This window comes from Suricata suricatta, chromosome 3 (genome assembly GCF_006229205.1).
Source record: "Suricata suricatta isolate VVHF042 chromosome 3, meerkat_22Aug2017_6uvM2_HiC, whole genome shotgun sequence".
NCBI classification, from domain to species: domain Eukaryota; kingdom Metazoa; phylum Chordata; class Mammalia; order Carnivora; family Herpestidae; genus Suricata; species Suricata suricatta.
In genome coordinates, this window is record NC_043702.1 from 69,741,140 (window position 1) to 69,755,701 (window position 14,562).

General features: G+C 44.7%; 1 protein-coding gene across 6 annotated transcripts in view; it reads right to left on the reverse strand.

The window, feature by feature from the left end:
- The window catches only part of TANC1 (tetratricopeptide repeat, ankyrin repeat and coiled-coil containing 1), a 238,930-nt gene that overhangs the window by 19,818 nt on the left and 204,550 nt on the right, over positions 1–14,562 (reverse strand). For all 6 annotated transcript variants that reach the window (XM_029934532.1, XM_029934530.1, XM_029934527.1 and 3 more), the window contains 2 exons: positions 12,886–13,071; positions 9,834–9,912 (listed from right to left, as the gene is read on the reverse strand). In XM_029934532.1, coding sequence (XP_029790392.1) covers positions 9,834–9,912; positions 12,886–13,071 — 265 coding nt within the window. The remainder of the gene's footprint in view (positions 1–9,833; positions 9,913–12,885; positions 13,072–14,562) is intronic.

The window sequence follows — 14,562 nt, forward strand, 5'->3', positions numbered from 1 at the left end:
TTGCCACTAAATAGGACTTCACATGTAACTGAAATTCATTTCTGTCCTTCGTATCTGCAAAGTAACTGCAAACTACAATTCTATCATTTAAACATCCATTTCAATAACCTATTAAGACCAAATGTATAATATAACTAAGTAACATTCAATAATTAACATTAACAATTTATCATAACCCTGGCGGCATACTGCATCTGTTAAACACAACTGCCAAGCTCCTGGTAAAAAAACTATGGGTGAATTTTTCTTTAATCTTGATAAGAATCCTTTGAATTCGATTGAGTGTTACTCTGCCTTACTGAGGTGAAGGAATTGAGTCACAAGAGTTACATGATTTGCCCCAAGCCCAGAGCCAACCAGTATCAGTCAGGAATTAAACCCAAACAGCTGAATGAACCTGGATCCATGCTTTCAATCAAAATAGGAAAATCCTAACATATTTTAATATTATGGCTCCTATAAAATGCTTCCTACATTGACACTTCATGGCCCTTTAAGTTCACAAATTCATGAGGTAACTATCAATCATCCTGGTTTTAGAGAGGAAGAAAATAAGGCCCAGAGAAGTTAAACAACTTGCCTAAGGTCACACAGCTATTGAGAGGCAGAGAAGGATTTGAATTCAGACATTCTAACTCCTATGCTGTTGCCTCTGGGACGTCCCCCTTAAAAATATCCAACTAGGGGCACCAGGGGCACTAGTGCCTCAGTTGGTCAAGCATCTGACTCTTGATTTGGGCTCAGGTCATGATCCCAGGGTTGTAGAATCAAGGCCTGCACTGGACCCTGTGCTGAACACAGAGGGTGCTTGGGATTCTCTTTGTCTCTTTCTCCCTCCCTTTGCCCGCCCCCCACCACACTATGCACACGTGCATACACTCTCTCTTATATATATATATATACATACACACACACACACACACACACACACACACACACACACACACACACAACTAATAAAACAGACTATGAATGTTGTTTTAGAACAAGAGTACCAGAAAATACTTTTCTTCCCCTGAAGAACTGTTAAACCTTCTCCTGCAGTCAATAAGAATAATCTACAATGACTATGTTCCCTTCCAACTCTGGTTACATGGCATTCTAAGGCCAAAACAGCTCAATCTAATGAAAATTCAGGACATGGTAACAGGAATATCTGTGCAAATTCTTGTGTCCTATTCCTGACATTATTTTTTTCCTGTTCTTTTATGTATTATTTCAAATAAGCCTCTTCAAATCCTTTGAGAAATAATATGTACTATAAATAACATAAATTCAATTTAAGAACAATTTCCTAAAACATGGACACATAAATCATATTTCATACAGACTTTGTTCTAAAAATATCAGAACACAGCTATTAACAGCTGTCACTTCTAAAGTGTGCTGAGAATGCTCACGTTTTTGATGGACCCTCTTACACAGCACATTATTTAAAGCATATATAATGTGTGGTTCTTCCTTTTCTCCTTAAAGGAGGGCTGAGGATGCCCTGAGGAGGGCAGTTATGTGCAGGACTCCATGCAAGGGGTCAGGGTTAAAGAGGGCATTTCCACAGATCCACTCTATGCAAGTTCACATTCAGCCTGGAAGGAAGAGAGGGAGGGAGGAAGGAAGGGAGGGAGGAAGGAAGGGAGGGAGGATGGATCTGAACACTTCAATAAGAATTTGAAAGAAACAATTATGATTTTTCTGAGGACGTGCAGATGAACCATGTATAGTTCTCCCAGGAGTGACTAAAAGAACAAGCAACAGTGTTTGTAGGTAAAGATGCTCTAAGCTACTTAAATGTAGATGAGTACAAGTTTATAATGCTGAAGTTATTTGTTGCTTTCTTTTAATGAACAGTAAGGAATTACTCACAAGAAGGATGGAGTCTATGCACAGCAAAAGCAACATGACAGAAGTGGTGAAGAGTTCCCATAGCTAAGTGGTCAGGCTACCAGTCCATTTGCAGGGAGATGCACTCTGTGGGTTTTCAACTTGCTCCACTTCTTGCCCACCCCACCCCACCCGTCCTGCAGAGCAGGCACACACAGGTCAGCTGATCTCTGCGGTCTTGTCAGCAGAAGGAATGGCTCTCTATACCACACCCTCCTGGGGGCGCAGGGGGTGGGGGTGGGGGGGGAGGGAAACCCCAGGGGTCTGCCAGAGCAGTAAAAAGACAAGGTGCTGACAAACAAGGTGCAGCCCCCTTAGTTCTTACCTCCAAATCTGTCTCTACTTTAGGGTGACCCTTATGCCCACCTCTCTTCTTCCAGAGCCTGGGTTAGCCCCTCCTCCAGTGTCCTACATTCCCCTACTTTGTCCTTCCCCTTACAGGGTCCTAGGTTACCCCACCCCTGCCCTATCCTTTCAGTGTCCTGAGCTACCCTCTCTCCCATATCCTCCAGGATCCTGGATTAACACCCTCATCCTCTGGGGTTCTGAGTTACCCCTCTGTCATGTTTTGAGTCCAAAGACAATCAAGAACTTCCACTTTTGTTTGGATTGACAGAACCTAAGATTTCCATTCATCTTAGGTACTTTCTTAAACACCAATAGAAGGGATGCCTTGGCAAGGATTTTCCAACAACAACACTGGTGAGATGCAGAGGACCTTCAAAAATGGAATATCCTAAGTATACAACAGTAAGTCGCTTAGCTTTTCTCGGCAGGATACGTTTAGCAAATTCCTTAATCCAAGTTCTCCACGTGCCGCAACAAGCAATGGACAAATGCTTTTCCTTCCAGTCTCTCATCTGAAAATCTGCTCTGAGATGCCCATACATCTGAGAATGTAGTTGAAATGGCAAACTCAATCCAGTAAGTATTAAATTTACTTTAAATTGTTACCATTGTGATAGCCTCCTCTCTCTAAAAAACACTAAAAAAAATTTTTTAAAGGGTCATTTTTAAACCAACAATAAGTCCTCCTGTTCCCTGGAGTTGGTGCACCATATTCTGCAGCAGCCTTGAGTGTGACAGACTCAGCCATCCATGGCCTGGGTCCAACTGCAATTCAGAACTGAAGGACACCCCACCTCAAGGAGGGCGGGCAGAGCCACAGAGTGGGAAATTAAAGCAGTTCCATGAAGACAAGAGGGCAACTTTGAAAATATCAAGGATGCAGTACGACTCATTACCCCAGCTGCACGGTCCAGTAAGGAGACAAGTGCGAAGTACCACCCTCCCCCAAGACTGGCCTGGAAATGCTGCACCCCAGCTGACAGGGCCAGGCCTCGATTCAGGGTCCAGAGGCAGCCAGGTCCTACCCAGAATTCTGTCCAGAATTAAGAGAATAGTGAACTTTGATTACTGCACATGCTGAATTAAACTGTTCCCAATCTGCTAGGAAAAGAGAGGGCCATGGAGCTGAATAATCTACGCAATTTACAGTGAAGTAAGATTTCGCTCTTCTTAGGCAAATAAGGTGTTTTAAATAAATTTGATGTTAAAAAAAACCATGGTACTTGGCAATGAGAAAGAATGAAATCTGGCCATTTGTAGCAAAATGGATGGACTAGAGGGAGTCACGCTAAGCGAAATAAGTCAGGCAGAGAAGGACAGATACCATATGTTGTCACTCATAGGTCTAACAGGAGAAACCTAATAGGACACCATGAAAATGGGAAAGTGGGGAAAAGAGTTGGGGAGAGGGAGTGAGGCAGATCATGAGAGACTTTTGAATGCTGAGCACAAACTGAGGGCTGAAGAGGGAGGAGGGAAGCAGAAGTGGGGGGATGGTCATGGAGAGGGGCACTTGTGGGGAAGAGCACTGAGTGTTATGTGGAAACCAACTTGGTAATAAACTATATTTAAAAAAAAAACCATGGTACTTACAATTCCTAAACTTCTTTAGAAAGTACTTACCAACTAAAGTATGTTGCCAACTGCAATAGCACGAACAACATAAAAGAAACCTTAGAGGAGATATTTCAGCCAGACATCTAACTCCCCCCGAAAGAGCACCCCCTTGCAGAAGTCAGGGAGGGGAGCTCTGGGACTAGTGAGCCCATGGGCACAACAGCGTCCTATCTGGGCATGCAGCCCAGGGCCCCAGGGCTGCTGACACACCAGCTGGAGAGTTGTCAGAAGGATTTCTGAGGGAATAGTGTGTGAGGACACAGCACAACCAGGGTGAGCAGTCGAGCTGGTGGTGCGGGGACAGGGACATTAAGGATGGGCTGGCACGGGCCACTCTGTGCTATCAGCCATGCCTACACCATGTCTGGTTGTTAACAAGTGTGTTCCCAAAGATGCAATCCAGCACCCAACTATATCCACAGCACACCTGCAGCACCAGCGACTCAGACAAGTTCCTAAGCCATAAGCCAGCCTGGAATCCAGCAGGATATGATCTGTGCTATGACAGACACAAGGAAACCAGCAGATCGGGGCCTCGTGAGCAACCAGGCTCCTAACCCTCCCCACTCCAACAACAAAATTTACCCCAAATTATCTGCAAAGTTAATGTCACCTGCCCTGAAAACTGTATTATTTTAATGTTTCTTTTTTGAGAGAGAGAGAGAGAGAAAATCCGAAGCAGGCTCCAGGTTCTGAGCGGTCAGCACAGAGCCCAACAAGGGGCTTGAATCCATAAACTATGAGATCATGACCTGAGCCAAGGTCGGACTCTGTAAATGACAACCCACCCAGGTGCCCCTAGTTTTGTCTTCTTTAAGCCCACTTGTTCACTCAGTCAACACCCACGTGACAAGCATCCAACAGGCCAGCGGCTAGTAGCTACCAGGCTGCAGGGCACAGAGTACATTTTCAACACCACAGAAAGTTCAGTTAGACAATACTAGATTAAATAGTTGCTGTTCACACAGGTACACACAAGAGACAGGAAACTTTCTGCTCTCCTAAAGTCCACCATTTGGGGAAAACCACCTTTGATCCAATCAACAATATCAATAATCAAATTTATTAATGGTTAACTATAAAGTGACCCAAAGGAACCAGGGGTAGGAAACGCCCTGCTTACAAGATAGGCACACCTGCACGTAAAATGGCAAATGCTACTACAATAGAAGGGCCTCTATTTCCCTATAAAGAACAAGAAGTTCCGACCAGAAACACAAACAGAAGGCTCACAGACTTGAGAGTTGCCTGCAGCGTGGAAACACAGTTCCTCTGACAATTTGCAACAGCATGAGGTCACCAGTGAGGCATCTCTGATCATTTCAGTTTGGGCTAATCCACAACAAACATGGATATGGAAACAGTAACTCAGGTCGGGACTTCGTGGGAGCGACTACTTGTCATGGCTGAGGAATGCCTGAAACAGAGATAACACAAGCATCTGATGGGTTCTTGTCATGTTCCAGGCTGCCCCGGAAACAGGGGCCTGAGAGGGTCTGGCCACGCCTGGGAATGTCAGGGAGCAAAGAGGCTCGGCAGCCTGGAGGGCAGAGTGGGTGCATGTGGTGGCACGTGTCAGCAGCCCCCTCCTCGGTGGCTCAGGGCTTTCTGAGGAGTCCCTCCCACCACTTCTTCCACCGGAGGGAAGGTGCTAACAAGCTACCAGACTATACAGCAGGTTTTCCAAGGGCTGGACTCTCAACAGAAACCAGACAGGAATAGCAAATGGCCCCAGGTGCTGCAAAGGGAGACCTACATAAGTTAAGCTCTCTGTTCTCTAAAACCAATAGAGAGATCCTTTCAGTTTTCTAAAAGCTGTGGGTTTACTGAAATAACCACCCCCCAAATTAAATACTGTTCCCATTTAGATGAGCATCTTTAAAATCTTTATACTTTCTTATCTCTTTAAACCCAAGATAGGAACCAGGGGCACCTGGGTGTCTTGTTCCATTAAGTGTCAGACTTTGGCTCAGGTCATGACCTCACAATTTGTGGGTTCAAGCCCCACACTAGGCTGTTAGTGCAGAGACAGCTTTGGATCCTCTGTCTCTGTCTCTCTGTCCCTTCCCTCTCAAAAATAAAGATTAAAAAAATAATAATAATCCTAAAATAGGAACTGGCCCCTTCTGTGATATGTGATGACTCCAGGTCATCCGCAGGGAGATGGCTCAGGGTAGAGAAGGCACAGGTCTGTCCCTACTCCCATCATCCACAGGGACTGGCCTGAGTGACCAGGCACCTTCATGGGCCTGCTGATGCCTGTGTTCCCTCCTCTATGGCTGTCAGCTGTCATCACCTCTCATCGATGGCATGTGACTTCTAATCAGCAACAGGAATAAAAATGACACTTCTGCAGTATAAAGGAGATACACAGAGAGTACAAGGGTCTCTCCTGGCAGAAAAGCCGGGAAGGGTTTTGTGCACAGATTTAGGTCCCCCTGCCCCCGCCTTCTGGAATTGGCTGAGAGAGAAGGACAGGTAGCTGCCATCTGCAAACAGGGGGGTGTCACTGTACAGAAATAGAGCAGGGAGGGGAGCCAAAAACAGATCAAGGAGACCCTCCCTAGTTACCCCATCAGCTGGTACTTTAAAGCCAAGCTGTTCATAGCTAAATGTATACTCAGCAGACCTGTATACGGTTCTACAAGGTTCAAAGAGAAATACCGAACCGCTTTATTCACACAAAGCTTCCAGGGTTTCTGTCATCTTCCACATCCCTGACAGGCTCACTCACAGGATCCTACCCCTCTACCCCCTCCCTGAGCTGTGGCTGGAGGCAGACAAGCTCCACGCTGGAGTGCTTTAGACACAAAGCACCACTGACCACCACACTCAGGAATGAGGATCAAACAAAACCAGGAAGCAAAACAACTGCCCTTCCTCCCAAGGTTTCCCCAGCAAAGAGAAACAGTGCACACAGTGGGGCCGTCCACAAGACTGGGGATCTGCCAGTCTGCTGCTGGGTAAGAACAAGGAACAGGAGCGGACCCACACACATGCTGTCGACATCAGGGCCTTCTGTTGCAGAAGGCATTCGGGGTCAGGTACTGTGGACCCTTCGTGACCAAACCCCAAACACAGACCACTCCATCTGGACAGTGCAGCCACGTTTGTGCCACGCCCACACGCGCAGATACGCCCTCACCTAAAACATCCTCTGCGAGATTCCAAAGTATCATTTTGACAAGCACAGACCTGGAATTGGGAGGATCTGGGGTAACAGACATTAATGGTCATTTTTGAAGGAACACAGGAGAAAGATACCAAGGTGAAAAATGGAGTGAAGGCAAGATTGACTTTATTGACACACAGTCTACACACAGTCACAGGGTCCCCTTGAGCCTGAGAAACAGTGCTTAGCTTTTTCTTTGATTTAAATTTATTGTTTAAAAATCTCCCAAACTTTTGGCTGATAAAATTTCCCCTAGTGCCCAAGGAAGGGTGTGAGCCATTTTTTAGGCTGCAGAGTGGCTGAAGGCTGTGCATGAAGCTTTGGAAGACACTGCTGAACTATTACTCAAGTTTTCATCAAGACTAATGGGAGAGATGTAGTTTCTCTTAGGGGTCTCCCTTCAGAGTCCCATGGGGGAGAGCAGAGTGGGGAGAATACTGAAATTCAGCACTAGTCATCAGAGACAAAACAACGCTCACATTGCACCCTCAAATGCAGCCCTTCTCAGGAGTTTTCATGCAGAAGGAAAAGAAAAAGTCAACATTAAAGAGCACAGATTCCTGTTTGATCTCAGCACGTGCCACCACTACTACTAGCACGAAACGCCATCGTCATCATGAGCACCTCTCGTGTGTCCCATCCCGTGAGTCCGGCCCTTCAGACAACCCTCCACAGCGGTTCTCGCCTTGCCCTGAAGCCATGTCACCTCAAACACCCTGGGAGTCTTGTTAGGAAAAAAGAGTCCCAGGTTCATCCATTTCTAGATGCAAGTGAATCATGACAGGGTAGGGGGGTGTCTTGTCATTGGGTACATTCATTTGGGCAAGACTGCCTTATCTTTGCCATGATCCTAGAAAGCGGGTACTGTTTACGTCATCTGACAAGGAGGCAAAGCAATTTGTCCAAAGTTGCTTACCTAGACAAGTGAAGGGCAGGGATTCAGACCTTCTGGCTCAGCACAAAGCAAGATCATGCACTGACCTGGTCTGTGCTACACTGCTACCTACAACACAATCTGGAAGTGGATGGACACTTTAACCAAATTACAGAGCAACCTGTGCTATTTAAATGGGTGGAAGAAAGACTCTGTGGAGTCAAGGGCACTATTTAAATCTATCATGTTGAGCCCACGCATAATCATATCCCATTTGGGGTCCTGACCTCTCCCTGGAACCAGGGTGCACGCCGCCTCTTCCCAAGGTACCACAAAGTAGCTTCACAAACCATGCACAAGGCAGCAGCCCCAGAGAGAGGGCACCAGGAGGCTCTGAACTGCAGGCCTGCACTTCCTGCTGGGAAACAAGTGTTTCCCAAGTATGAGTTACCTGGTCAACTTGACACACTACCATTTGGCTTGCTGGAATAATTGAGAAGCATTTGGAAATACTTCTGCGCAGGCAGAAACAGAAGTCATACACAGCCATCCTTGTTTTATTGTACTCATTTTATTGTACTTCTCAGATACTGTGTTTTTTTTTTTTTTACAGATTGAAAGTTTGTGGCAACCTTGAGGTGAGAAAGGTTTGTTTTCCAATAGCAGTTGCTTAGTTCGTGTCTCTGTGTCACGTTTTGGTAATTTTTGCAAAATTTCAACTTTTTAATGCTTATATTTGTTACGGTGACCTGGGATCAATGATTATGACTCCTTAAAACCTTAGATGACAATTATTTTGCAAAAATGATTAAAAAAATTTTTTTAATGTTTATTTTTGAGAGAGAGAGAGACAGTGTGAGTGGGGAAGGGTCAGAGAGAAAGGGAGACACAGAATCCGAAACAAGCTCTAGGCTCTGAGCTGTTAGCACAAAGCTCGATGCAGGGCTCAAGCCCATGAACCATGAGATCATGACCTGAGCCAAAGTTGGATGCTTAACCGACTGAGCCACCCAGGTGCCCCTCAAAAAATATTTTTAAATTAAGGTCTGTACCTTTTTAAAAGACATAATGTTATTATACACTTAGTAGTTTACAGTATAGTGTGAACATAACATTTTATGGACTAGGAAACCAAAATAATCATTTGACCCACTTAATTGTGATATTTGCTTTATTGTGGTGGTCTGGAGCCAAACCTGCAGTATCTCTGAGATATGCCTGTATACTCTCCTCTCCACACACACACACACACACACACACACACACACACACACACACACCCTGGAAATGCATTTACCACCATTGGTTACATCTATTAAACAACTCATGACTTAAAGTCTTATATTTTGAATACCAATTCGGTCAAATGGAAAATGTCAAAGCAGCATTATCTGTGTTAATCTGACACGTAACCAACTGAGATTTTCATTATGGGCTCCCCTCCCACACTTCAGTTAAATACCCTAAGCCAGCAAAAAAGGGTCTGGCAGCTTGCATTCAGATTTGAGGGAGGCCCCACGAGGCTGGCGTCCTTCTCGCATTCTACAAGGCAGGCTACAGCCTTCTGTGCTGAGTACCTTTGATTCATCTGCATGGGGCTCCTGTCCTGCTCAGACTGCATTGTTCACAGGAAGACCGGTCGGAGAGGATACAGAAGACTCCACAAGGCAGAAATTACCATCTTATTTAGGTATTTCTATTCGAGATTCATCAGAGGCGCAGGAACTGCTAGTCAAATTCAAAACTACTCTGATTTTATTTGCTTCAAGAAAAGTTTTACTACTTATTTGGTAAGTTTTAAAAGTTCTAAACTTCAAACGCCTTGTGATAAAATAAGGACTAACATGAATCTCAAGTAATTATTAAGACGATTTAGGCCAAAATCGGGGCTAAAGCATCAAGAAAGCTGGCCCAGACTACAAGCAGTGGAACCATAATTACCTGTTTCTCCCCACAGAGTGTCGGTGCCATTGACGTCTACCTCATGTTCCTTCTCCAGTCCCAGCAAGCACTGCACCACCTGTCAGAAGTGGCAAGGTGATTTCATGAGTTCTCACAGCCATATGCGCTATTATATCCCATGTATCAAAGGAGAGAGTGTGTTGTTTTTCAACCATGATTATCTCATGCTGCACAAGGAGACAAAATATAATGAAAACTGTTTTCAAGCATAATTCATATGCTATTCACATTTTCACTTTGAGAAGAATAAAAAAAAAACCCTCAGTGAATTTCTGCAACATTGTTCAGGATTGCTAGGTACTCAGAATTCTAATGAATTCCAACATGACCCGAATATGCCAGCCTAATCAACGAAGGACACAGGAGATCATACCAAGTACAGTTTCTGCATAAATTGCCAGAAGATGGTAAATCCGTTTTCTCACAGAGATGCAAAACAAAGCAATATACACCTTTTCAATGAAATAAAATAAATAGCATTGCCCAAATGATTTTTCTATTGACAGCTTTATTCTTCTTTCCCCTAGTTCTTTTCCCTTCTTCCCCATCAAAAAGAGCTTGGGATCACGAGTATGGAGGCAGCAGTGCACGCTCGTCGGGACAGGACACTAGGGGAGCCCCAGGCCAGCGTCCACCCTGAGCAACGGCAGCAGCAGGAGAGCATGATGAAGCCATTTTCCAGTCTCCCAATCTGCACCCTTTGTGTAGACGGCATAATGGCCCCAAATATGTCTGCATCCTTATCCCGAAAACCTGTGACTGTTACCTTATAGGACAAGAGGGAATCTGCAGGTGAGATCATGAACCTTGAAATGAGATGATTATCCTGAATTAGCCAGGTGTACATCTCAAATACACCTGACGTAATCCCAGCTGTCCTCAAACGAGAGACAAGAGGAACCAAGGTCACAGGAAGACAAAGATGGGATGACATAAGCTTCGGTTAAAGTGACACACTTTGAACACAGAGGAAGGGGCTTCTAGAAGCTCTAAAAATGCAAGAAAACATTCTCCTATAGAGCCTCCAGAAGGAATCCTGGCTTCTGGACACCTTAATTTTAGCCTTCTGACCTCCAGAACTGTAAGAAAATAGGTGAGTGTTGTTTGAAGCCACTGGAGTTGGTAACAGCTTGTTACAACAGCAGTAGCAGACGCACACAGCCTGCAAGTCCACCGGCGGGCGAGCCCCGCCCGGTTCCAGGAGAGTCCCGGGCCGGCTGAGGCCGCTCTGGCACAGCATTCCTCCCGCCAGCTTCGAAACAGGTCAAGTTAACAGGAGTTGAGAAAAGGTCACATGTGTAAGTGGCATTCACTGTCCGACCTGTGATGATTTTTCACACTCTGCGTTCCCACACAGATTTAGGGAGCACTTTAAAAAAGGAAAAACACTTCCATTTGCTGATCTGTGTATTTAACACGCTCTCTGTATATGAGGAGTTAAAAAACATTCATAGTTCTTTTTTAAAGGAACAATAATAAACCCATTACATAGTAACATTTAATATACTGTGATGAAATATGTATTTTTTAAAATGAAATTACTATTTTTTCCAAAACTAAAACATATAGAGAGGTTGGATGGCATTGTTTCCCATTTTTGTAAATCTCTTTTATGTCTGTCTTAAGAGAAAACAGCTGCATTCTCTTCTGTTTCTGCACTTAACTTGTTGCAATATATTGTATTGGCTTAAATATTGTATTTGTGCACTTTTAATGCTTTAAATGCCAAAAATTAGCCAACTTTCAGTATGTATGCGTACATGCACATGTGTGCACATAGGTGTGTGCATACATGTCAGTGTGTCTGCCTTTATGTTTTATATGCCAAAAAGTCAGCCAGCCAGCTGGCTTTGAACCCAAATTCACTATAAATCACTGTGGGTTCAAATTTAACCAAATATTGGCAACTCTAATTGCTTAAAGATAATACAGAGTGAGAAACAGGTGGAAGAGAACGGGTAAAAATATTATTAAGTCCCCAGACACATGGGTCAGGAGATTACAATTAAATCTTCAAATTGAGGAGGTGCCTGGATGGCTCAGTTGGGTAAAGCTTCTGTTTCTAGATGTCAGCTCAGATCAGAAAATCCAGGTTCATGAGACAGAACCTGGTATGGGGGCTTTGCACTACCAGCACTGCTTGGGATTCTTTCTCTCCCTCTCTCTGTGCCCCTCCCTCACTCACTCACTCTCAAAATAAATAAACTTAAAAAAAAGAAACTTAAAACAAATCCTCAAACTGAGAAATACTGACATCTACCAAAAATAAGTGCTCTATTTAGCTACCGCAAGAAACTTTCCTTCAGTGTAGGAACTGTGAATGACAAGCATTCTTACACACTACCAGAACTTTGAAGTCCTATTTTTAAAAATCCTTCAAATACTCCAGAACAATTTTAGAATTAGTATTCCACATGATTATTTTTAAAAGATCACAAGGACAAAAGAATGAATCAAAGAGAAAAAAGTGCAAGACAGTCAGGCTGGAGGCTAAATGTGGAACAGAGGAAAAAGTGGGATACTTCCAAGAGATAGCCACCACTCCCCCCAACCCCGCACCTCCCCCGCCAGCTGCAGGAGCGTGCGTGCGCACCAAGACTGTGGATACCAGGTTCTCTCACACGAAGGGCAGGATGTCAACAGTAGACCTAGACACATGGTCAAACCAACTGCCATTTCTTGAAATCCTCATTTTCTTTCATTGTTTAAGTGCATCACTAAGGCTAGCAACAAAGGTAACTAGAAAAACCACCTTAGGGGCACCTGGATGGCTCTGTTGGTTAAGCATCCGACTTTGCCTCAGGTCATGATCTTGGGGTTCACAAGTTCGAGTCCTGTGTTGGGCTCTGTGATGACAGCTCAGAGCTTGGAGCATACTTCAGATTCTGTGTATTCCTCTCTCTCTGCCCCTCCCCTGCTCATGCTCTCTCTCTCTCAAAAACAAACATAATTTTTTTTTAAAGAAAAAACACCCAACCCATTGGGCTATAACTTCCAGTTTCCCAGGAGTGTCCTGGCAGCACCGACTCACCGAGCTGTGGCCCATGCTGGCGGCTGCAGTCAGTGCCTGCTGCAAGGCTTGGCTCTTCCTCAGTGCGCCTGGCTGGGGAGGGCCTGCCGACCACTCACAGGTCAGCAGGTACCGGAGAATGTCACCGTGGCCCCTCAGTGCGCTGTGCACCAGTGCGCACTGGCCTTTCTTATCCAAGTGGTCCACCTGGATGGCAAGAGAAGGTCACGGTTTAGTACCACATCCCAAATGAAGTGCGCAAACCCTGTATCACTGCAGATGCTGAGGGTGGGGGGCACATTCCACATTCCAATTCGACCTTCTCTAGAGCACCAAATATCCATTTGAATTACTTTCTTGTAGTGAATGGGCCCTAAGGTCAAGGGGAGCTTCTAGATCCAGCAAACACAGGGCACCCTCAATTCTTCTCTCTCAAGCAAAGGACTTAGAGCTCCAAGTTTCTGGGAAACATGTGTGGGGACACAGCTTCAGCTAAAGCTCTATGCTTCCCGAAGTTGGTTATGAGTAGAACACTCTAAATCTGCTATGGCAAGCTAGGATTTGGGGAGAATAAAGCAGTTTTTTAGTCATTGGAACAGGGGAGCCAGCAAAAGGCAGGGATCTGGAATATCTAGCTATGACCAAGAAGGGGCAGGAAGGGACTCTGAAGGCCAACTAACTGGGGAAGGAGGCCGTGCACAGTCAAGGGACCTAGGACATGTCAGCGTGTAAAGTCGGGTCTCAAAGCCAGGAAGGCTAACAAAGTTAGTGTCTAAGGGCTGCTTACCTCTACAGGGCCAAGCAGCAGCAATGGGCCATTCCGTGTCTAACCTCAGGAATACTGGACTGGAAGAGGAGCTTGGGGCCCAAACTCACCTCACTTGCAAATTACAGTGACGCTCTGCACCCTCACCCACAAGCTGTGCAGGAGACACCTGTATGACACCCAGCCTCCTCCTACAGAGTGTTCAGTGGTGATGGGAGGGGCCTGCTAGCCTCATACAAAGCTAAGCCACAATTTACATGTAGAAATGAAGGCATGGAGATGTGCACTAATGCACCCACTGGGAGGGCTTACTTCCAACTTACCCCTTCTTCCATGAGCTGTGAAGTCCATTTGTCCCAAATATTGTATTTTTGAGGGAAAAATTAAAAGGCTCCCATAGATTCTATAAATCTAATTAACATCTTTGTGTTGAAACTTAAATATCCTAATTAACTACAAAGACAAATACCAGTGATTTATTTCTACTGTTATTCAAAAGCACATCCCGTAGCTCCCAAAGAAATGCTTATGATGAACCTAAACAGAGTTTACTATGAGCTTAGCACTGTTCTCATTTAATTTCTCAACATGAATAGTCCGAGAGTAACTTGTTTAATAATACAGTTACATTTATTTAATGCTCACAAAACAGCCCTATGGTAGGTAGAGACTTGTCACAGGCATCTGACAGACGAGAAGCCAGAGGCACACAGACTGGACAGTGTCCCTAGGATCTAGCTGGCAGGTGGAGAAATGAGGATTCTGGGCTGTCCAGCTCCTGCAGCCATGTGCTCAAGTATGTGGCTTCTAAGACCCATAGAATTTATTTTCTTGTTAAAAAAAAAAAAAAGAAACGAAATAAAATGGGATAGGCAGAAGAGAGGGAAAAAATCTTCTAAAATCTTGCAAACCAATCTAGTGCTTTGCTAAAA